Source organism: Strongylocentrotus purpuratus, unplaced genomic scaffold (genome assembly GCF_000002235.5).
Source record: "Strongylocentrotus purpuratus isolate Spur 01 unplaced genomic scaffold, Spur_5.0 spur5_scaffold_20, whole genome shotgun sequence".
Lineage (NCBI taxonomy): Eukaryota > Metazoa > Echinodermata > Echinoidea > Camarodonta > Strongylocentrotidae > Strongylocentrotus > Strongylocentrotus purpuratus.
Window position 1 is genome coordinate 8,524,015 of NW_022145606.1, and position 25,425 is coordinate 8,549,439.

The 25,425-nt window shown below is 36.6% G+C and overlaps 1 protein-coding gene across 1 annotated transcript in view; it reads left to right on the plus strand.

The window, feature by feature from the left end:
- The first annotated feature begins 11,744 nt into the window (after positions 1 to 11,744).
- Positions 11,745 to 25,425, plus strand: part of LOC105447172 — a 34,794-nt gene continuing 21,113 nt past the window's right edge. The window contains exons 1-7 of the mRNA XM_030993627.1: positions 11,745 to 12,047; positions 15,079 to 15,242; positions 16,091 to 16,199; positions 16,841 to 16,898; positions 17,602 to 17,802; positions 19,975 to 20,102; positions 20,418 to 20,529. Of these exons, the coding sequence (XP_030849487.1) occupies positions 11,745 to 12,047; positions 15,079 to 15,242; positions 16,091 to 16,199; positions 16,841 to 16,898; positions 17,602 to 17,802; positions 19,975 to 20,102; positions 20,418 to 20,529 (1,075 nt within the window). The remainder of the gene's footprint in view (positions 12,048 to 15,078; positions 15,243 to 16,090; positions 16,200 to 16,840; positions 16,899 to 17,601; positions 17,803 to 19,974; positions 20,103 to 20,417; positions 20,530 to 25,425) is intronic.

The window sequence follows — 25,425 nt, forward strand, 5'->3', positions numbered from 1 at the left end:
AAACTATACATGAGCTTTAAGTTTTGTATGGTCCGTCCTAAACTATTGGGAATGACTGTATTTTGTGCAATTACATGTAGATATCCATTGTTGAAAATGAATAAAGTTGTTTTATCATTTTGTTTACCTAAAATGAGTACAATATGTTATACATGTATGTAAAAAGTAAAAACAACAACTAAAGAAATAACAGGCTACTGGCGGTATACCGAGATGATGAGATCCATTTAATCTTAGATCAAATACACTCAAAATCGGTTTTCCTAGAATCATTTTAGCAAGATTTTATGATGTCTGAGCACTGCCACTAAAACACGCCCATTTGTGATGCCATTGCCATAACCAATATGACATGTTTCATGACTCTCTTCATGTTATGCTAATACTAATAGACTATAGAATCACTCTCTGCCAGTTTCTTGTGCATGAGATTGTGAATTGTATGATTTTCACTATGCTTGGTTCAAAGCGCAATGCAGATAAGGTCTTGTTGGGATTTTCTTGAAAAATGACTGAGTTACGTGGCTAATGAACCCCTGCAGTCTGTAGATGTACTACTAGTCAAAGCATTATTAAATTAGGGCTAGTCTACAGCTCAAATAATCTTTCGAGAACGTTGTTTGAGAAATATACTGATTGAATGCTCTGTATTTTTTGTATTATTATTTTGATCACAACTTCACAAGGCTATCAGTATCTCTGTTTTGCATGAATTGGTAGAATTCAATACACTGTAGTTCAGATACAAAATGTATGTACATCTACAAGCATGTATGTTGCATGCATGAAAATGTTCAATAAAGTGCAGAGTGAATCCGACTGTCATGTCATTCAATGAACAGTCACTTTTGTGATTATTGTAATTAAAGAGAATTACAGAGTGAAAATGAGAAAAACATGGAAGTAGGTCTAGAACATGATGATAATTGATATGATGGACCAAAGGTTGATTTGACGGTACCCGTTTTCAAAAATGTTGTTGTAATTAAATGACCCAACCATGACGCACCATTCCTATTATACTCCTAGCCCTAGGTGCGTCTTAAGTGGTTTATGGATAATGTTCATTGTTGTCTACCATGGTGACCCAAGTCTTGCAGAGTACGTGTGTACATCATGGTTTATTGATACATCCACAGGGCTGTCAACTTTGGGGAACTGCTTCGAGGGAGATCGTTGAGTAAGAAAAGAAAAAAAGAAATCAAAAAAAATCTAAGTGCTAACTAGATCTAGATCTTTTTGAGCAAAAAAAAATTGACTTGAGCCTGGCAGCCACTGACTGAGCAGCACCAGGTTGACGTTGCTCTATCCCGTTATTGTTGAACACCAAACGACTCAGGTAGCAGCCTGTCTTTTAACGTCTTTTGGTATGACGCGGCCGGGAGATTGAGCGAGAGCGGGAGGAATTAGGGCATCCCGCTACGAGCTGGTGGGACGGGGCGGCGGGAGATTGAGATTGAGCGTGGTGGCGTGAGACTCGATCCCTCCAAATGCAGGAGGATTGACAGCCCCCTGCATCCATTACATCATACATGTTGACAACTTGACACACATCATCACATGGCATGCACAATCAACATCATGACCAGATGACATAGACTCGAGACTAAGTTAGGCCTAGACTTCAGTCTAGTCTAGACTAGTCTACAGCCAGGTCTAGACGATCTAGATCTAGAAATAGGCTGTATCTTTTGATAGAAACATCGGTGAGTCTTGAAATTTGAAAGGTATTATTCTGATTACATTTTTTATTCCAATATCCAACAAAAATGGTGAAAAACAATCCCAAATTGAAAATTGAAAAATCGTTCATAGCCTAACTTAACTGAAGAAACCCCCAAAGTAACGTCTTCATAGACTTTAAATTAGTCTCAAAATGTTTGAAATAGTCCAAGGCATGATGCCCTGATGGCATACTTTCACGAAAAACATCACACACATAGATCTAGATCTAACTTTTTAGTAATGTAGACTAGGGTCTAGTATAAATTCGCCAAAAATTAACTCACCTCGACTGTCTCAGCTGAGCTCACGATCACGTAGCCATGCCATGCAATGCAGCATCCTTGACGGTCGGGCACAGGCACAAGATTATGATAACCAGGCATGAAATATTGCTGGATTATACAAGCAGATCGAACTATTTAAACGATCAAACGTTTGGTGATTGATACGGACCTTACATATGTAGATGTAATTAGCAAAAAGAAGGTAGAAGTTCATCCATATAGGCCTAGACACTTCTATTTCTAAAACAATTACATTTCCTCGCGTCGGATTTCCCGCGTGCAGCATGCATGCAGCTAGCTAGGGTTTCGGTTAACATGCATATAATCTGCATAATTAACAAATCGGAAGTGACGAAAAAAGGTCAAATGAATTAATATATTTTTTGATCGATACTATCGATAAAATACATATTCATGAGGCTCATATCCAATCAAAGAGCCGCCTCGGTGGCTTATTTTGTCTTCAAATGATCCAAAAGAGGCGGAGCCTAATCCCATTCATCTGCATGGTTTCCGCGCGTGCTGCTTTCCGTCTAGTAATTATATTTAAACGTCTTTGTGTTCACCTTTTAATAACGCAATGAGCGTCCGTCAAAGTTGACAGCGCGCGGGGATCTGCGTTATCTTTATCCACAATACATGGGCAAAAACATGCCTATACAAAATTCGTTGTAACTCTTCAGAATAGATAGGAACTCCAAATATTTTTTCATATGTGGATAGATTATGAAATGGAGATATGATTTCATGTCTCATTTGACCCTCAATGAACTTATGACGTCATCATAATGGCCTCCAAACTCAAAATTTAAATTTGCATATTATGAGGTTTGCATATTTTTGGAAAATTGATTGCATCTCTGTAAATATAGATCAATTTTCTTCCAAATGTTGATATGTTCTAGCTGAGATAATTTTGTACAAATGTAGTGACCACAATTATCCAGTTTGACAAAGGTATCATGGCGTATTTTTGCGATTAAAGGAGGCATGTCAATTTTATACATTTTGCGTGTATTGTCTACGGGACATGACTATTTCTTAAAACTGGATTCTACATTTCCGTCTTTCGCGAGCAATATCTCCGTTGTTTTAGCTTTGTTTTCGCTGAGCTTCGGCTATGTTGTAGCTGAGACAATAAGCTATCTCCAATGTGCGCTTTATTTTTCAATCATATGCCGGGATCATGCTCATATTTCACTTGCAAAGTGGGATTTGAGAATTCCATTTTTCGTTTACCAAAAAATCATGTTCATCAATATCGTCATTATCGTATTTATGAATATTATCATTAGATCATTATCGGCACACTTTCATAATACAAAGATAGCTTACGTATCACCTAATTCGTCAAAGTGACGAATTAAAGTCTAGTTATTCTTATAGTTATGTGTATGCTTCTTCTTCTTATCATTATTATCGTATACACAATACGTCATGTGCCAAGAATTTATTGCTATGATACATCCAAGATGTCTACCAAAACCGTCAATTCGTTGCTGAAATATTATCAAGCCAAAAGAAGGAACACTAGAATTTCTATTTTAAATTGAAATAAATTATATAGGAGAAATAAATAGAGAATACAATCATGATATTGGAACTAGGGGATTAGCATGGACATAATGCACTTGTTTACATGACCACATTATCTCTTATTCATTCTACCTCCAATTTTTCAGACTGTTTTCGAAACAATATCATGTGTGTCGATCATAGTTCTATGTAGCTTGATGTCTCCTGGTAATTTAAACAATCTAAGCAACAATTTCTGAATTTTAGCGACAATCGTTCGCCTTTGCGGCTCTTTAATACTATTATGACGTGCAGTAACAAATTGAAATTTCAGAACTCATGATAAATTCGTTTAACAGTTGATTCCACTTGGTTGATTCTATTGTTCGGGTTATTTAGCAGACCCAGATATAAATTGACATTATCATGGCTTACGACTTTGCATTAGTGTTCAGCGTCTCTACAGTGCTATTTAAACAATATTTGGAGACAAAAGACGGCATTTTTATGTAGCGTCAAAAGCCATCAAATAACAAAAACATGGCAGATAAAAAGATCCTCAGTACACGGTCTAATAATTTAAAGAACGCTTAATTTGAACCCAGCCATATTCTCTCTCTCACTCGTTTGTCACTGCCTTCATTTTCCCTTGCTTACTTCATCCTTACCACGGAATATGTCAAATAACAAAAACATGGCACATAAAAAGATCCTCAGTACTGGGTCTGATTTAAAGGAAACTTAATTTGAACCCGGCCCATATTCTGTCTCTCTCTCTCTCTCTCTGTCCCTCTCGTTTGTCATTGCCTTCATTTTCCCTCGCTTACTTCATTCTTACCACGGAATGTGTATACACGTGTATGCCTCAATCATTGGGAGTATACTGACTAATATCGCTGAAATGATTCTTCTCCTACCCCTTTTTCTTCATTTACTTCTTCTTAGTAGTTGTAGTTGTAGTAGTAGTAATAGCAGCACTATTATAATAATCATTGTTATATTCATAATTATAGTAAATATCGTAATGTTAATTATTATTATAGTAAGTATGTGTTATTGTTATTATTCTTATAGTTATTTGTATGCTTCTTCTTCTTATCATTATTATCGTATACACAATACGTCATGTGCCAAGAATTTATTGCTATGATACATCCAAGATGTCTACCAAAACTGTCAATTCTTTGCTGAAATATTATCAAGCCAAAAGAAGGAACATTAGAATTTCTATTTTAAATTGAAATAAATTATATAGGAGAAATGAATAGAGAATACAATCATGATTTTGGAACTAGGGGATTAACATGGACATAATGCACTTGTTTACATGACCACATAATCTCTTATTCATTCTACCTCCAATTTTTCAGACTGTTTTCGAAACAATATCATGTGTGTCGATCATAGTTCTATGTAGCTTGATGTCTCCTGGTAATTTAAACAATCTAAGCAACAATTTCTGAATTTTAGCGACAATCGTTCGCCTTTGCGGCTCTTTAATACTATTATGACGTGCAGTAACAAATTGAAATTTCAGAACTCATGATAAATTCGTTTAACAGTTGATTCCACTTGGTTGATTCTATTGTTCGGGTTATTTAGCAGACCCAGATATAAATTGATATTATCATGGCTTACGACTTTGCATTAGTGTTCAGCGTCTCTACAGTGCTATTTAAACAATATTTGGAGACAAAAGACGGCATTTTTATGTAGCGTCAAAAGCCATCAAATAACAAAAACATGGCAGATAAAAAGATCCTCAGTACACGGTCTAATAATTTAAAGAACGCTTAATTTGAACCCAGCCATATTCTCTCTCTCACTCGTTTGTCATTGCCTTCATTTTCCCTCGCTTACTTCATCCTTACCACGGAATATGTCAAATAACAAAAACATGGCACATAAAAAGATCCTCAGTACTGGGTCTGATTTAAAGGAAACTTAATTTGAACCCGGCCCATATTCTGTCTCTCTCTCTCTCTCTCTCTCTGTCCCTCTCGTTTGTCATTGCCTTCATTTTCCCTCGCTTACTTCATTCTTACCACGGAATGTGTATACACGTGTATGCCTCAATCATTGGGAGTATACTGACTAATATCGCTGAAATGATTCTTCTCCTACCCCTTTTTCTTCATTTACTTCTTCTTAGTAGTTGTAGTTGTAGTAGTAGTAAAAGCAGCACTACTATAATAATCATTGTTATATTCATAATTATAGTAAATATCGTAATGTTAATTATTATTATAGTAAGTATGTGTTATTGTTATTATTCTTATAGTTATTTGTATGCTTCTTCTTCTTATCCTTATTATCGTATACACAATACGTCATGTGCCAAGAATTTATTGCTATGATACATCCAAGATGTCTACCAAAACTGTCAATTCGTTGCTGAAATATTATCAAGCCAAAAGAAGGAACATTAGAATTTCTATTTTAAATTGAAATAAATTATATAGGAGAAATAAATAGAGAATACAATCATGATTTTGGAACTAGGGGATTAACATGGACATAATGCACTTGTTTACATGACCACATAATCTCTTATTCATTCTACCTCCAATTTTTCAGACTGTTTTCGAAACAATATCATGTGTGTCGATCATAGTTCTATGTAGCTTGATGTCTCCTGGTAATTTAAACAATCTAAGCAACAATTTCTGAATTTTAGCGACAATCGTTCGCCTTTGCGGCTCTTTAATACTATTATGACGTGCAGTAACAAATTGAAATTTCAGAACTCATGATAAATTCGTTTAACAGTTGATTCCACTTGGTTGATTCTATTGTTCGGGTTATTTAGCAGACCCAGATATAAATTGATATTATCATGGCTTACGACTTTGCATTAGTGTTCAGCGTCTCTACAGTGCTATTTAAACAATATTTGGAGACAAAAGACGGCATTTTTATGTAGCGTCAAAAGCCATCAAATAACAAAAACATGGCAGATAAAAAGATCCTCAGTACACGGTCTAATAATTTAAAGAACGCTTAATTTGAACCCAGCCATATTCTCTCTCTCACTCGTTTGTCATTGCCTTCATTTTCCCTCGCTTACTTCATCCTTACCACGGAATATGTCAAATAACAAAAACATGGCACATAAAAAGATCCTCAGTACTGGGTCTGATTTAAAGGAAACTTAATTTGAACCCGGCCCATATTCTGTCTCTCTCTCTCTCTCTCTCTGTCCCTCTCGTTTGTCATTGCCTTCATTTTCCCTCGCTTACTTCATTCTTACCACGGAATGTGTATACACGTGTATGCCTCAATCATTGGGAGTATACTGACTAATATCGCTGAAATGATTCTTCTCCTACCCCTTTTTCTTCATTTACTTCTTCTTAGTAGTTGTAGTTGTAGTAGTAGTAATAGCAGCACTACTATAATAATCATTGTTATATTCATAATTATAGTAAATATCGTAATGTTAATTATTATTATAGTAAGTATGTGTTATTGTTATTATTCTTATAGTTATTTGTATGCTTCTTCTTCTTATCCTTATTATCGTATACACAATACGTCATGTGCCAAGAATTTATTGCTATGATACATCCAAGATGTCTACCAAAACTGTCAATTCGTTGCTGAAATATTATCAAGCCAAAAGAAGGAACATTAGAATTTCTATTTTAAATTGAAATAAATTATATAGGAGAAATAAATAGAGAATACAATCATGATTTTGGAACTAGGGGATTAACATGGACATAATGCACTTGTTTACATGACCACATTATCTCTTATTCATTCTACCTCCAATTTTTCAGACTGTTTTCGAAACAATTTCATGTGTGTCGATCATAGTTCTATGTAGCTTGATGTCTCCTGGTAATTTAAACAATCTAAGCAACAATTTCTGAATTTTAGCGACAATCGTTCGCCTTTGCGGCTCTTTAATACTATTATGACGTGCAGTAACAAATTGAAATTTCAGAACTCATGATAAATTCGTTTAACAGTTGATTCCACTTGGTTGATTCTATTGTTCGGGTTATTTAGCAGACCCAGATATAAATTGACATTATCATGGCTTACGACTTTGCATTAGTGTTCAGCGTCTCTACAGTGCTATTTAAACAATATTTGGAGACAAAAGACGGCATTTCTATGTAGCGTCAAAAGCCGTCAAATAACAAAAAAACATGGCACATAAAAAGATCCTCAGTACATGGTCTAATAATTAAAAGAACACTTAATTTGAACCCGGCCATATTCTCTCTCTCACTCGTTTGTCATTGCCTTCATTTTCCCTCGCTTACTTCATTCTTACCACGGAATATGTAATGTGTATGTGTAGGCCTCATTATGTTAATTAGGGTCAATGGTCAAATTGTCTCAATATATCTTCCATACATCCATAATTATCAAGGCTAAACAGTAGAAACTTGAGATATGGATAGGTCATAATGGGAGAAGCATTTTATGTAACAATATGACATCGTGAAAATGCATTCTTCATTATGTAAATCATTAGCATACGTATCACCTAATTCGTCAAAGTGACGAATTAAAGTCTAGTTAGGTGATACGTAACGAAGTCTACGTATCACCTTTTGATTTCGTCAAGATTTTTATTATTTATTTATTTATTACGGAATGACTATTTCTCAAAACTGGATTCTACATTTCCGTCTTTCGCGAGCAATATCTCTGTTGTTTTATCTTTGTTTACGCTGAGCTTCGAGTATGTTGTAGAGGAGACAATAAGCTATCTCAAATGTGCCTATTATTTTTTGATCAGATGCCGGGATCATGCTCATATTGCACTTGCAAAGTGGGATTTGAGAATGCCATTTTCCGTTTACGTGTAATCGCTATGTGAAATGTTTTGGTATATCGGTAACGCACTTGACTTCAACCTCGAGATCCCTGGTTCGAGTCCGGGTGTTTCCAACATATTTTTTCTTCATTTTCATTCTCTTTTTGACCTTTCACTGTACCATCTCCATTGATTATTACAACACGTAGATTCGCAAATAATGTAATAAACAAACGTTTTTACCTTATTATTACCCTATTTTCACTTAATCCATTACTTTTTGCGCGTAATCCCTTTGGGAGATGACTTTTTCTCAAATCTGGATTCTACATTCCTGTCTTTTGCGAGCAATATCGCCGTTATTTCTGATTGCTTTTAGTTGATTTTTTAGTATGTTGTAGCTGAGACTATATGCTATTTAAATCATCCCTCATTTTTCAATAAGATATCAGGATCATGCTCATGATCATGATCATCTTCATTATCATCATGATCATCATTATCATAATGATGATAATCATTTTATCAATTACATTTTCATTTCTTTGAATAAGATAAAATCGTCAGAATGTGTTCTTCCTGATGTAAATTAAAGTGAAAGGTGTAACCGGTTACTGCATAGAGTCAATGGTCATATATTGTTGCAATCTATCTTCCCTAGATCCATAATGATCAAGGGATCGACGCAATTTAAACTTGACATATGGATAGATCATAATGGGAAAAGTATTTTATAAAATAATATGATATCGTGTATTAAATGCATTCTTTGTTATGTAAACCAATATCATAAGTATCACCTAAATCGTCTAAGTGACGAATTAAAGTCTAGTTGAGGTTGTTTTGCCTTGAACTACTCTCGAGCAATGCTTATTATAAGGTTTCTTTCCTTTGTACTTCCCTCACAACAACCACAACAGTGCAAAGGGACGGGTTTATTAGGAAACGGCAGGTATAAAAAACAATGCACTTTAGAAGATTTGTTTTTCTGTTTATAAACCAATTAGATTCAATACTTGATCCCCTTGTGTTTTTGTCAAACAGAAGTAAAGAGCGGAACGGCAAGTATCAATAGTATGCTATTCATGAAAATATTAAGAGGGGGACAACTTTAGAAATATAAACAACAACTTTGACATAAAAGCTGCTCGTATGTAAACATTATGTTTCCTGGTTGATGTTTGCACGGCCAGAGAGAGAGCGAGAGAGAGAGAGAGAGAGAGAGAGACAGAGAGCGGAGCTAGGAAGGGAGAGAAAGAGAGAGAGAAAGAGAGCGAGAGAGAGAGGGGGAGCGGAACTAGGGAGGGAGAGAGAGAGGGAGCGAGAGAGAGAGAGCGGGAGAGCGGTAGAGAGAGAGCGAGAGAGAGAGAGAGAGAGAGAGCGGAGCTAGGGAGGGAGAGAGAGAGTGAGAGAGATGTGCGAGAGCAAAGTTCTTTTCGTGCCCCTCCCCTCCCCATCTCCTTTTATCTTTATTACAAGGGTACCTAAATGAAACTCTTTCCTTTCTCTTCGTTATTTATCTTGTTTTGTTTTATAATGGGTCAGAAATTGTTCTGACTCGTATGTTTATGTATAGGCAAAGGATGAAACGAGAGAGAGAGAGAGAGAGAGAGAGAGCGGGGCTAGGGAGGGAGAGAGCGAGAAAGAGAGAGAGAGAGAGAGAGAGAGAGAGAGAGAGCGAGAGTGCGAGAGAGGGAGAGAGCGGAGCTAGGGAGGGAGAGAGAGAGAGAGTGAGAGAGATGTGCGAGAGCAAAGTTCTTTTCGGGCCCCTCCCCTTCCCATCTCCTTCCATCTTTATTACAAGGGTACCTAAAATGAAACACTTTTCCTTTCTCTTCGTTATTTATCTTGTTTTGTTTTATGATGGGTCAGAAATTGTTCTGACTCGTATGTTTATGTACAGGCAAAGGATGAAATGAGAGACAGAGAGAAAGAGAGAGAACTCAAACTCAAAAGAAAAAGAAAAATGAATGTATACTGTGAAATTTTGTAATGATCAAAGAGAAACGAGGTTGACTCGATTTGGTTGTAGATTGCATGCACTGCATATCCAAATCAGCAGATGTGACTCAGTTGTTCAACTATATGTAACACTGGCTGCCTGCCTTAGCAACACACGGAATTAAGGAAAGACTTAAATCCGTTTCGTTGACAATCGGCCATAGACGAAAGACTTCATGCATGGCTGATTGTCAACGAAATGGAGTTAAGTCTTTTGACAATTCTGTTTTTTGCTACGGCAGGCAGCCAGTGAAAACGAATTCGTTTGATAAAATTATGGAAATGCAAGCACTACTTTAAACATACAGAACTTTGTCATTCCTTTCTCGTTTTCGTGATTGAGGTGTCATATGAAAGGGCAGAAACTCAATTTTTTTAGAAATATAATTTCCTCTTTTAAATTCAGATATCGTCCGCCAAATGACTTTTTGGTTTCCTCTCTTCAAATTCATTTAAATCACTCATGCGTGAAATATGCATTAGGTGAGCAGCATCAAATGAAAGAGGGGGATCTAAGCTTTCCAAATATGTGTCATTTATTAATTATAAATGTGACTTATGATAAAACATCGATAATCCTCGGTTTCGTTTTTTCCGGGACGCACTGTATATATATATAGAGAGAGGGGGATTTGTTTCAACTGTAATCGAGCTTATCCGTGTTTGAACATAAATTGTGTATATTTGGATCGATGTTATTGATACATTGACATAGTATCGAAGTTTGTTTCTATGATTCTGTATTTTATTAACATTTTCGACATTTTATATGCTCTATCGTTCCCTTTCTTTAGTTCCAAAATAATGATCATTCACATTTTATTTGTTTATTTCATCAATATTTTCACCATGAGTGCAGCCTTAGATGATTTTTTTAAAAGCTTTTGCTGGATCCCCTGCTATGTCTGTCTCTTGCGAATAGAAATGTGAATAAATCCACATACAAAACACAAATATGTCATAGTGAATATTGAATGCATGACTTCCCTGAAAAAGGTGTCACTGCTAAAAATACTTTCCGAAAAGAAGAAGAAGGGGAAAACACAACAGTCAAAATCACGTTAACGATTACAATGGTACGTACTAACATGGTTCAGTTTTGTCAGAGTTATTCGTCCTCCTAAAATGAGAGATAGGTCTATTGTGCCTGTGTTTTTTGTTTCCGGCGAGTGAAAAAAAGATATTGTAGGAATATGAGATTCTGCGTAAATGTTTTTGATCCTGATTCAAAGAATAAACATTCGCATGCACTGATGCAAGGTAACTAGGCCTACCCCTTTCTTCCCATTGGTCGATGGGTTTTCTAGCAGTGATTGCAACATAAATCAATGCGCACAACTTGAAAACTGGCTTGTCAAATGTGTTGCTACACTCACACTGTGAAGTTAAACTTGCAACACTTCATCTTCGACTTTCAAAATAAGAGCATAGAAGCATAACTCACTATGGGAGGAAAAGCATCAAAAAAGCGAAGTGCGGGATCTACCCACCATCAACAGTCGGGGGGCGCTCCCGTGGTGGAACCGTTAGCGTCGGGTGATCAAAGCCAAGCTGGGCAGTCCACCGAGCCAGAGAGAGTTGATTCAAACATGCGTGAAGATTACACTGAGAGTTCCGAAGCTGCTATTTTTTCGACGCAGGCGAAACAGAAAGAAGTGGTCGAGGCGAGTAACGCACACGAGGAAGCCGCGGTTATAACCGCAACAGAGAAGAAGACGCCCTGTGAACGTCATGATGGTGAAGAGAAGGTAAGTGGTAGGTCGACAAGTATTAATTCTGTTAAGTCGGGACAAGCACATTTCTCCTATGGGCAGGGGAATAAGTAGTGTAGATGACCGCAGCACATCGGTAATCACCCCGGTAAAGTGCTGTTAAAACCGTAAGTGACCGGGAAGCCCTTGTTTTCCTTCAATGCATGATGACCAAAAACGGAAGAGTTTGTTTGTTTTCTTGTTTTATTGTTTGTTTGTTTGTTTTACCTGACTGCTTAGAAAGAATGTGTATGCTTGTAAGTAAGCAGTAGTTGTATGGAGTAATAGCACTGCGGTAAGAACCGCAGTGAATAGCTAAAGGCCCAAAGTTACAAACAAAAAAAGTGAAGAGAGAGTGGGAATATGATAGCGTTGAAAGTTTAATAAATACTTGTTAATATCTGTATTCACCAATAGCGATGAAAAGATATAAATATATATACTCATATATTTATATCACCCCCCCCCCACTCTTACCGTCACCGCCTCTCCCTTGACGCTTTAAACTGATAGGCAGAGTGCCTTTGAAAAGCTTCTTTCATTACTCCATTTGTAATTAGTCTGAATATATGCACATGTGTCATAAAACTAAATAAGAACAACAACAACACGAGGAAGGTCACCTAAAGGAAGGAGGAAGTAAAGAGAAACCAGGAAGCGATCGTCCATGGTCATACTCTTTTTGTTTTTGTTATTCTGCTCCACACGAAGCGCCATTTCCCTGACGCAGCACTGCGTTAGCGACTTTCAACCGATGAACTTTGAAAAAAATACTTTTTTTTCTCTCCGAGGGAGCCCAGCGACCGCGCCAGAAAATTAGCATTCTGTAGTTTTAACTTTGTTGTCCTAAGTCCTTTTCTTAGTCCTCTCAATTGGCTGAGACAGATCGTTAATTTAGACAATTTTTTAGCAATTTTTAAATATATCTGGGGGAGCGGGACGACCCCTTTTACATATTTACCAGGTGGAAACATCCCTTATTCCCTTTGAATCATCGACCCTCTAGGTACTATTGAGCATTCGCTTTCTCTATCTCTAAAAGAAAGTTTACACTACACACACACACACACACACATGGAATTGGAATTGTTTATCTAAAAACTATTGTATGCTGTGAATCATTAACAACACGTTTTTATCCTTCTTTGACAAAACGTGAAGGCCCCCGTATGGTTGCGTTTTAACCCCTTCCGCTTGTGATACAATGGACAGTACACCACAAATGATTATCATGGCTTCGGGGTATTAGGGATTTTTAGATTTGCACGTCGACAGCTTTGACTGCAACGTGTGACGTCATTTTAAGGCACTGCGCATGCGTTACGTCGTCTCAGTCGGCGATCGAGAATGCGTCAACCTTGATTTTTCTAACTCTAGTACATACATACATACATATTGATATTTATATAGCGCCTTTACATGCTAAAGGTACTAGTATGCCGCGTGCGCATAAAATATACAGTTCCTTAGGTAGACCATTAAAGGAACATCCCTTCCCTGCTATTATGTAAAAATGTGTAGAACAGGTGTCACATGCATATTATTCACCTGTTCTACACATTTTTACATAATAGCAGTGAAGGGATGTTCTTTTGTTGATGGTAGAATGAGGAACTGTATATTGTGTCCTCTTTCTTTGTCCGTGATATTCATAGTGTTTAAATACTTCCTGCATGCATATATATCGTCGAATGCAATCTAAAAGATTTCTAATTGTAGTCAACATGGGCAGTTAAGTACGTTGACACGCATGATCAGTCGGCGTTCGTCGTGTTCTCGTCCACTCAATCTAAAAGCCCCTATTGACAATGAGTGCACGTTCACATTCCGCATGGGTGGTAGTGGGAAACAACTAGAAATATCAAGCAAAGCAAATATTATTGAGAATCAGATTAATCAGTAAATCAAATATTTAAAGTTATCAGTTCAAACCTATTCGTCATTTATTTTGAAGTTTAAAACTATATTTACCAAGGGGGGGGGGGGGGGCGAATATTTTGAGCAAAAATGTCTCTCTTCCCATTTATTTATTTATTTTATTTATTTAAACAGGGTAGCTCTCACAGTATTGTTTTTATACTGTTTTTCTGAGAGGCCTTGTTCACAAAAAAGGGTCATTACAAATACAGGAAATAACAAACAAGTCCTACATGATTATACAGGGTGAGTCAGAAAAAAATGTCCCACTTTTTAAAAGTTGTATTGTTTGAAGTATGCATATTTGATATGATATGTCTTGATAGAGTTATACTCCCAGTACATGATACGGTACCATTTTCATTTGAATCCCAGCATGCATGACTGAACATCAGACAATCTTTACAATACTGCCAGATCTCACTTGCGGCAAGTTGGTGGGTGAGGAAAAAATAGTGTTTTGAACAAAGACAGCCAGACAGACAAACACACACACACGCACACGCGCATACACACACACTCAAAAAAGAAAGTTTACACTACACACACACACACTCAAGAAAGAAAGTTTACACTACACACACACACTCGAGAAAGAAAGTTTACACTACACACATACACTCGAGAAAGAAAATTTACACTACACACACACACTCGAGAAAGGAAGTTTACACTACACACATACACTCAAGAAAGGAAGTTTACACTACACACATACACTCGAGAAAGAAAGTTTACACTACACACATACACTCGAGAAAGAAAATTTACACTACACACACACACTCGAGAAAGGAAGTTTACACTACACACATACACTCAAGAAAGGAAGTTTACACTACACACATACACTCGAGAAAGAAAGTTTACACTACACACATACACTCGAGAAAGGAAGTTTACACTACACACATACACTCAAGAAAGGAAGTTTACACTACACACACACACTCAAGAAATAAAGTTAACACTACACACACACACTCAAGAATAAAAGCTTACCGACAGTACTCCTTTTCAGGACTAAGTACCCCCCCCCCCCCCCCTCTTCTTTCTCAAATGGTGCAACCGTAAACCTACCGAATATCTATTTGGTTGTTTACATTTTCAGATCGAATCTTCACATGGTCTGGCGTTTCAGGAGATCTTTGTCCGGTATATTCCTGGTAAACCTCATGCTCTCACGAAGTTTGGAGCACTTCTTTACTCTCGTAAGGGTGGTCATGAGTTCAGGGCCCTAGATGGCACCGGACTGGCAAGAACTGTTGGGTTAAGGTAAATAGGATATGTAATTTCTTTATTAAATTTCAGTTTTCAGTTTATTGTCTCATATTTCACTTTTATTTCACATTTTGCAGTCATGATTTCACGAAATGAATGATACAAATTAAAAAGACTTATATTAACAGAAACAATACAAAAAGAAAAAAAGAAGGTGAGTACCTCATATCAGTTTGTTTGAACACACTAAATTAATAGACTGAACTAATAGGAAGAGTGAAAAATGAAGGGACCTCTGGTTCTGTTGAAAGCTATAATTGTGAGTTGTAGTTATAAAAATAAAACGTACAAGGTCTATATTATGTATATAATTTATATGTCTATTTAATCTTATATATGCAGTGCGTCCCAGGAAAAACGAAGCCGAGAATCATCGATGTTTTATCATAACTTAATCATATTTATAAATAATAAATGACACCTATTTGTAAAGCTTAGATCCTCTTCTGTCATGTGATGCGGCTCACATGATGCATATTTCACGCATTAGGAATTAAGACAAATTTAGAGAGAGGAAACCAAAAAGTCATTTGGCGGACGGTATCTGAATTTCAAAAAGAAAATCACATTTCTAGAAAGTTAAGTTTTTGCCCTTTTATATGAAACCTCAGGAAAAATGAGCCAGGAATAACAACGTTCTGTTTTTTTAAAGTAATGCCTGAATTTCTATAATTTGATTAAACGAATTCGTTTTCACTGGTTGCCTGCCGTACCGACAGACATAGTTCACAGACTTAACTCCGTTTCATTGATGATCAGCCATGCATCGAGTCTGTCGTCTTCTTTGAACAAAACTATGCTTTTCTCGCCATAATGTATCTCCTCCCGTTACCTCTTTGCAGAAACCATGATGAACTAATAAGCATCAATAACCCACAGTCAGACATAAGCAGTGCTAACCAGCTAGCAGTTCTAGAATGTTTCTCAGATATTGGCACTCAGATTGGTTTGGTAAGAATACATTTTATTTTATTCACATTATTGTTAGTTGATTTACAGTATATTTGTATTATCGTCGTTATCAGAGTGATTGATTGATCTTTTTTTCGGGCATTATTATTTACTAAGATCGTTGTTATTATAATGATTACAATTATGATTTTTTTTGTATTGCATATATTATTATCATTATATTTATTTCCAGTATTATCATTAAACGTATAAGTATTATAATCATTATTATTATTATGATAATTATTATTATTATTGTTATAAATATCGTTAGTATTAATATTTTTATAAACATTTAAAATAATTTAATTTCGTTTTAAAGACAATATTTATTAAATTTTATATTCATTTTTTTGTATTCATCTATCTCATTATCATCAATATTATGATACGATTATTTCGTGTTTTGATTGAAGTTAACAAGGGAAACAGAGGGCTATGAACTTATAGCACTATAATCATTTCGAAAGGAAAACTCTATATCCGTACCGACAACAGATGCCATGTCGAATTTTCAGAGGGTTGTTAACTTATAGCACTATAATCATTTGGAAAGGAAAACTCTTTATCTGTAGATTCGTGATAAAGACATTTGTAATCACGAGTCCTAAAATTAACCCTTTTCTTTCTTCAAAATTTAGGTTATTAAGCGGAAACAGGAGGAAACGTGGCTGTTTGCTTTTCATCTCAACGAAAAGGGTATTTTCTATTTCTCTTCTTGCCCATCAATTTTTTTCTTACTTTTGAACAGATAAGATTAGGAGATAGTATAAACATTTGGAGTAACTACTATGATTTCGCTTTCATTTACATGCAAGCATAAGCTATTCTGCCCCGTGCGTATCCTTGAAAATTAAGTTTTTGGTTTGGGCATGTGCATGAAAGAAAAATGAAAGTAAAAAAAAAACGAAATGATGTGTGAAAAAATGTATCGTTTGAAAATGACCCCGATCTGAATGCTAATCAATGAAAACAATCTCTCTGAAGTTTGTAGTTTCCTCCCACGGGAGTCGCCATTTTAAATTCAATAGCGCTTTCAAAATAATGGGAATGGTTATAGACAGAAAGGGGACATACTGTAAAGAGGGAAATCAAGAAAACCTTGGAGGGGAAATGGAGTTGAATGACACCGCAAGAGTGCACTAGATTGGCAGAAAAAAAGATACCTTGATAGATTTCTACTTAATTATCCATAAGTTTTACACTTGATTAAACAAAAAGAGATCGTCAAAGAGATGTATTTTCAATCGCATGATATAATAATAATGATAATAATAATAGCTAGTTCTTATATAGCGTTTTCATGATGAGCATATCTTACAACCCCCCCCCCCTCTTTCACACACACAAACACACACACACACACCCATAAACACACACATTTTGTCCATTTTTGATGCAGGTAACCGGCCAGTTGTGGAGAACATATACAGCGTAAGGTTGGACAACTCGCGCACACCAGTCATTCCCGTTAAGAGTGCTTTCAGAGTGAACCCAGTCTATGCCTATGATTCTTCCCTTCAAGTGCAAATGATACTTCCACAAGAAAAAGACAGATTCATGGAGATCGACACTGACAAGGCGACCTACGTTCTACCTACAAGTACGTTTCTCAATGACTAACTAGTCTCGGCTTAAAGGGATAGTTGAGTTCTGTTTCAGAGGGCGCTACATAAAATAATTTTGTGTGAGATAATGAAAAACTGAGTGTCAAGTTTGAAAGAACATACAATTTAAATGACAAAATCATCTTTGATCAAAATCAGCTCAGAGACGGCTGAAATATCCATAAATGTAGCAATTTATAATATTTGTATACCATCACAAATATTACATAAATTGAAAAAGCCGTTGAAAAAACGAAATAGCACCTTTCACGTTTTATTTACCCAGGGTAGCCACTTCATTTCTGAAACTGCTCTTCCAGCGGGCCCTGCATAACATAATATGTTATTACTACCCTTCTCCAATCTAATATGCTGAGCGCCTAGCTAGAAGGCAGAAGGTCCCATTGTTATAAGTCTTTGGTATCATTCGGCCGGGGTTCGAACCCACGACCTCCCGTTCATGAGGCGGGCGCTCTTACCACTGAGCCACCATGCCCGTATACCGATGTTGGCTTTTTTGCTGGCATTTTCGTGTTGGTTATATTACGCACAACCAGCCGGCCCATGTATTGTTATTTTAATTAAATAATTAATTAACTGTCACCGCATTTGTTTAAAGTGGAACCGAATTGGAATGATCGTATTGGCTAATTTCACACATTTTGGGGTCTAAAATTACCTTCATAGCAATTGTAGGTTCTAAAAGGGCACTAGAAATGTCATAGATAAGAATAAGAGCAATAACCATGCACTTTGAAAGCATTTGCGGTCTGAAAACAGAACTCAACTATCCCTTTAACGTTTCAAGGCATCGACCAATTTGTAAAATGACCCAACAGTTAAATTAGTATTTTAAAGGGATCGTTTAACAATGTTAAATCTGAGATACACGGCCCTACGTGTTATCAGTGTCTGTGATATGGTGTAATATTGAAGCCCTAAAAAAATTGCGCTTCAAAATGATCAAGAAGTGCCTCAAAAAAGTAAAAATCTTTGAGTGACCGGTTTTACCATACTCGTTTTCCCCAATAGACTGTAGTGTTATGAAAACCGTCAGGCGAACGGTTTTCAAAATTTGTAATTCCAATCATAAATATCTTGATAATCAGACAGGCGATCGGCTTGTAAAAGTCATGGGGTTCCTGACTGACCTAAAGGTTTATAATTATCATTGCATCATGAGCTAAATCCAGAATTTTGTTTCAGAATCTGAGACAAAGTTACCGGATCCCTTTAAAGCGATACTGAACTGATGGACTTTCTGCCCTAGCGTACTGTTTGTGGCACAGCGCCATCTCATGGGCACATTGCCAACAGTGCGTGACACAGTGCCTAATTACAACTTCGCAAACAGAGAACTTAAAGGCATTTTAACAAAGTTTCAAGTTTTACAAATATGAAATGCATTGCCCTACGTTTTATCAGTGCCTATGATATGGTGTGATAGCGAAGCCCTGCAAAAATTTCGCTTCAAAATGATGGTGAAGTGCCTGAAAAAAAGTAAAAATCTTTGAGTGACCGGTTTTACAATATTCATTTTCCCCAATCGACTGTAGTGTTAAAAATGTATTTTGAAACTTCGAATTTACTTTGCTTTACTTTGCTTTTTCAGTTGGTTCTGCTTATATGCGCAGATTGTAATACCAATTTAGCTCATTGTCAATAAGTTCGAATAAGGAGGCTGTGCCTTCAGACCAGGTACCAATTATAGGTCTCATCAGCTTAGGCTAACCCTCATTTAGCATGATCTTCCTGTGACGTGACTCGCAGTAACCCGTGCTTGTGTGCGTTACTTCTCTAAACAGACTCACGCCATCAAGCGATCACGTAATATAGAGCTTAACTTAAGCAGTGAATCTTGAGCCCGCTGCCCACGCAATGTCATTTCGATTGCGCCATTCGAGGCCATTCAGACTTATAATAATGCACAAAACATGTCTTAGTACGATCTCTTACTATAATTAATGAATTAATTGATTAATGGGCTTTTGTCTTCTTGTGGGCGGAGACCGATTCATAAGCCCGTTGCAAACGTGGTGTCATTTAGATTAAGCCATTCGATCGAGGACATTCAGGTGAATAATAAGAGTGCACAGAACCGGTCCAAATCTGATTTCGTGCAAAAATGAATAAATTAATTATTGAGCTTGTTGTCTTCTTGTTGGCAGAGACCGTGACTATCAATAAATACCTAGGGAAATACAAGAGTGAAGAAAAAGTTACTCCAGTCTCCATCTCAATACCAAAATCGTCGATGTGCATTCAGGCTGTCGATGTTGGTCCTCTCAGCGTAGTCGTAAGTTCACTGTTATTATCATCGTCATCATCATCATCATCATCATCATTATATTTAACAATTACAGTCATCATTATTATGTCTACCCTTATCCCAATCATCGTTATCGTTTTTCTCATCGTCTTAACTACCATCACCATCACAAATATAATCGTAGTAAGAGTAATAGGAGTAATAATAGTTGTATCAGTGATGACTATGATGACAATAATAATGGTCATAACGGTAAAAATAAAATGATGATGATTATTTTGTTGTTGTTGGCTTCTACATTAATACCATAAACGTACTTATATGTCCTCCTTGATTCGACAGCCATTTCCTTCCTACATGACGGAGCCTGGAAAGATCCCGCAGAATAACTTGTTCTTTCTCCAGTCCTTTCTCCTTAATACAGCATCTGTATTTAAGGCTGCCAACACAGAAGGTAAATATTTGACTTGTATTGTGTGTGTGAGTGTTTGTTGTGTGTGTGTGTGTGTGTGTGTGTGTGCGTGTGAGGGGGGGGGGGGTCGTTGGAATTTTTAGGGGAACACCCCTTTTCTTAAAGGTAATACAAAGTTTTGGGAAATTTTGAAAATTGGGTGGATAATGATTCAATACAATTTTGATATATTTGGATGCCCCTGTGGATGTGTTATAAGCTCTAGAAAATTTAGCCCAAAAAACACTTCTGCTTTCGAGAAAGATTGAATGTAAAAATTTACCGGTGCTCCCGGTAAATTTTGATAAATTTCAAATAGTGCCTACGGCCGTACAATGGTAGCTGCAACCATGAAAATCTCAGAATAAGTAGTTGTGATATATAATTTCCGTACGGGAACAGCTAATCGGTCGATTTTAGTCAAGAAATATTATTTTATAGCTTAATTAATATATTGACCTTGAGAGGGAGCTGTACAAATTTAAGAGTTTGTTATTTAAAATCTCATAACTTTAGATTCGATTTGTACCGCGACAACGATCTTTGAATGTTGTAGGATCGCATTTGCTTCCAATATGTTCATTTGAACCAAATTCATGACCCCATACCAACATTTTGTATTACCTTTAATGAAAAAGAAATGTTAGGCATTTAAGCGTGCGTGTGTTTGTGAGGATGGGGGGGAGGGGGGGGGGCACACCTCCAAATATAAAAAATTGTTGGCATTTGCCTGGGGCTGACTCCATCCTCTTAGTACAAAAATGGAGATCATTTGTGGAGCAGAGCACAGAGGGGAATACTCCCTTTTTCAAATAAAAGAGTTTGCTGGCTTGTAGTGCAACAGGACCCCCTCCTCTCAAAATACAGAAAAACAAATTCATACAATCTTGTTAAAGCTCCTAACTCATGGCAAGGTATATTGCAAAGAGAAGGGAGACGGTGTATGGGGAAAGGGGAGAAGTGATGTGGTTTGACACATTCTGAAAAATAAATTGGCAAGATAATTATTTATTCCATTTTCCTTTTTTAACTTCTTGGAAACAATGAAATATTTTTCGTTAATTTGAAACCTTTAAGAGCAGATGTTGGTTTGCTTGTTTTTTCATAATCTGATTTTATTGGCTACAAATCTACTAGATCACATCGTCAATAAGCCTACCGCACACTATACGATTTTCCTGTCATCCGATTTTAGAATGACAATTACATTAGATTTACAAATGAAAAATAAAAAACATCTACTTGGTGTAGGCTCTGAAAAAGGATAACAAAATGCAAATCGACTTAAAATTGTAGAGAATCGCACTACTGGCATGACGTCACTACGATTTTGAGCCGATTTAATTATTCCTCCTCCAAAGGTGCGTGATTTCCATCAGAATTTTGATTATGATTTTGATTATGAAAATCATCGATCATTCAGAATTAAGAAGTTGAAGTGTTCATAATAAATGCTATTGCAAATTGTGCAGTGGGTATTACAGTGTTTATAAACGTCATTTATGACTGTATGACGCGTTTCTATCTCATTGTAGTATTAATATTATATTATTATTACTATCGCCACTCTCTTTTTCCGCTCCTTTCTGCCTTCCCCCTGCCTCTGTCACACCTACACCCACACTCTCACCCTCTCACACACACCCTGTCAAACCTTCTCACGGCACCCACTTTCTGTCTCTTTCTTTCTTTATTCCCCTCCCCTCTCTCTCTCTCTCTCTCTCTCTCACACACACACACAAACACACACATACACACACCCTGTCAAACCTTCTGACGGCACCCACTTTCTGTCTCTTTATTTCTTTATTCCCCCCCCCCCTCTCTCTCTCTCTCTCTCTCTCTATTATCTTCAATGTATCTCCCTCCCCCCTCTCACTGTCATTCCCCGCTATACCTCTTTCTAACATGTTTTCTGCGTCTCTCCTTCTCTCTTCGGGACAGAACTATACATATCATGCGACAAACAGAATGCCATACCTTGGGTTGCAAGTCTGGGAACATCGCCCTCCAAGTTCCGTATTGTAATCTGACGGCAATGTTCTGAAAACAAGAGAAGATTTTCTCAAACTATTCAGAACCCGAGACAGCTAAATCCACAATCAATCAGAGCGTCTTTAATTGTTGGAAACAAATACATCAACTATTACTCTACGGCCAAAAGCTTACGCTGACTAACTAACCATTGGCCTTTACTATAGCTATTGACCCTTAGTGCCAGGGGCGGCGATTTCTTTTCATGACCGGGTTGGGGGGGGGGGCGAAATGCGAGGGAACTCTGTATTCCTTGGTATCACGGTGATACCAACGGAATACAGATTTTTTTAAATTATTTTCTTGTACATTTGAAGGATGTTATGAGAGGAAGCGTATAGCGACCGAGCGAGAAGGTTTTTGCATGTTCATTAGTCTAAACGTTGCACACTTGGTCCCTCCACAGCCTATAAGTGTGTTGCACTTTTTGTTACCGTTTTTTTTTTCAAATCTTACGGGGGGGGGGGGACTATCCCCCCCCCCCCCCCCCAAAAAAAAAAAGTTGAAGGGGGGACGTTGAATAACCCTCCTGATTATCAAATCAGTCAACTCGAACAATAATGACTTATTAATCATTTAATGAACCTAAATATATCTTGTTCAAATAATTACACATACATAGTAGCCAACCGAAGCTTTAATATTCATGCTTACATGTTATAAGGGTAATTTAATGTACGTTGGCGTAAATCTTGCGTGTTTGACGATTCTGCTTTGTTTGTTTTTCACCGCTCTAACTCAACAATATTCACATTTAATTGTTGTATAGAATGTTCATATATATTGTTGTGTTTGTTTAATATACATAGCCGAATAATTTTGTTAATTCATGGGACTATATTTAACTTACACTAATGTTCTCTGTAGACCCCTCCACATTTCCCCATGAGTTTGTTGTTCTAGTTCTCAATCTGTCATATGTTCACCATTCTCTGTAAGTTGTTTAGCAAATCTGTAATCAATGAAAGTATCTATCACAAACTCGAACAATTTGTGGAATATGAATGAATGAATAAATGAATGAATGCTAATAGAATATTTGATAAAGATAAGAACATTTTTTAACAATTAGAAGTGTGTAGAAGGTAATATACAAGTGTGAAGAAGGTAATATACAAGTGTGTAGAAGGTAATATACAAGTGTGAAGAAGGTAATATACAAGTGTGTAGAAGGTAATATACAAGTGTGAAGAAGGTAATATACAAGTATGGAGAAGGTAATATACAAGTGTGTAGAAGGTAATATTCAAGTGTGAAGAAGGTAATATACAAGTGTGTAGAAGGTAATATACAAGTGTGAAGAAGGTAATATACAAGTGTGTAGAAGGTAATATACAAGTGTGAAGAAGGTAATATACAAGTTTGTAGAAGGTAATATTCAAGTGTGTAGAAGGTTATATACAAGTGTGAAGAAGGTAATATACAAGTGTGAAGAAGGTAAACTAAGAATGCCACTCTCAGGTCAGTGCGTTAGAAGAATAAATAATGCGCATGACTAGCTTTAGGATAGTACAATTACAGTTGTTAAAGATAAAGGTGGGTCTGGTAATCCGATTGCATTGTGAAAGATAAAATTGATCATGTAGCATGTAAGTATTGGTGTGTACTGCAAAGTTATAAGGTCATCAAAATCAAAATATAAATTTGGCCCAGTCTGTGTAAAGTAACTAGCACTGTACACAGAAAGATGTATATGGGACTACACAAATGGTGTTGGGGTTACTAACCCTGATTTCCTAATCTGTCTATGCTCATTACTCAGCCAGTATACATTTTCTACCAAAATTGTTTGGAAAATGACATATATTTGTAATCTTGAACATTCAGTGAAAGTTTCGTTTGATTCTGTGAGAATTTTTTTTTTTTTTTTACCAGAACCCACCTTTATCTTTAAAAGTTACGAAAGTGATATCAAATTAGACTTCAAATTGACATATGAAATAAACATCGGAAGAATACTTGGAAAATGTCACAGCGTCATCACTCACTCTTTCTGTCAAATATATTCAAGAAAAGCATTCAACTTTGATTACGTGAATTGATGAAATAAAGTTGGTGGCCTTTTTTTTTTAAAACGTTCAGTTGTTGCGTTTGTTTTATTGACAGGTAAAAACTTAACGTAATGAAGTCATGGATTGTTTTTTTGGAGAGGTTACTACGTCAGTCAACCAGGTTGATAAGTTAAAGATTATATGATGAATTTCTACATGCGAACCTTTTACATGATACGTCTGGCATCATCATGCCTATGGGTCCATGACCGACTATAATATATGAAAAGTGAACAACTTTTAGCCTACCAGGGCCCTGCTTCGTGAAACTTGTTATCAATAACAGGTTACATTAATTGTTATAAGCTTCTGAAATCGTGGCATTCGATTGTCATAAAGCAAAATTTGTCATAGGAAGTTAGCATTTGTTATTGACAAAATGATTTATGAAACAGTGTTCTGTATTCCGTGAAAGTCTGTAGCCTTCGGCTCTAGAGTAGTATTACACACATTCGTCTTGCACAAAAGTATTAAAGTGAGGGAATGAATTGAATGTGTCAAATGAGATGCATTGTATATGCTTTTTGCAGAACCAAAGTCAGACACACCTACAAACACACACACAAGCACACAAATGTTCTTTGATACTTGCCATTTGATATTAATATGTGTGGCATGATTAATTTTTTAGGGATGTTAATGGAATCTACAAAGACCGAATTAATGACCGGACAATCCCAATTGTTTTATTCCAACAGCTCATCTGCAATACTTTGGCCGAGGATTGTTGCACTCTCTGAAACAATGTCTCCTGCTCATCCAAACATGAACACATACCACACACAACTGATACCAAATGATTTGGGATAAAACA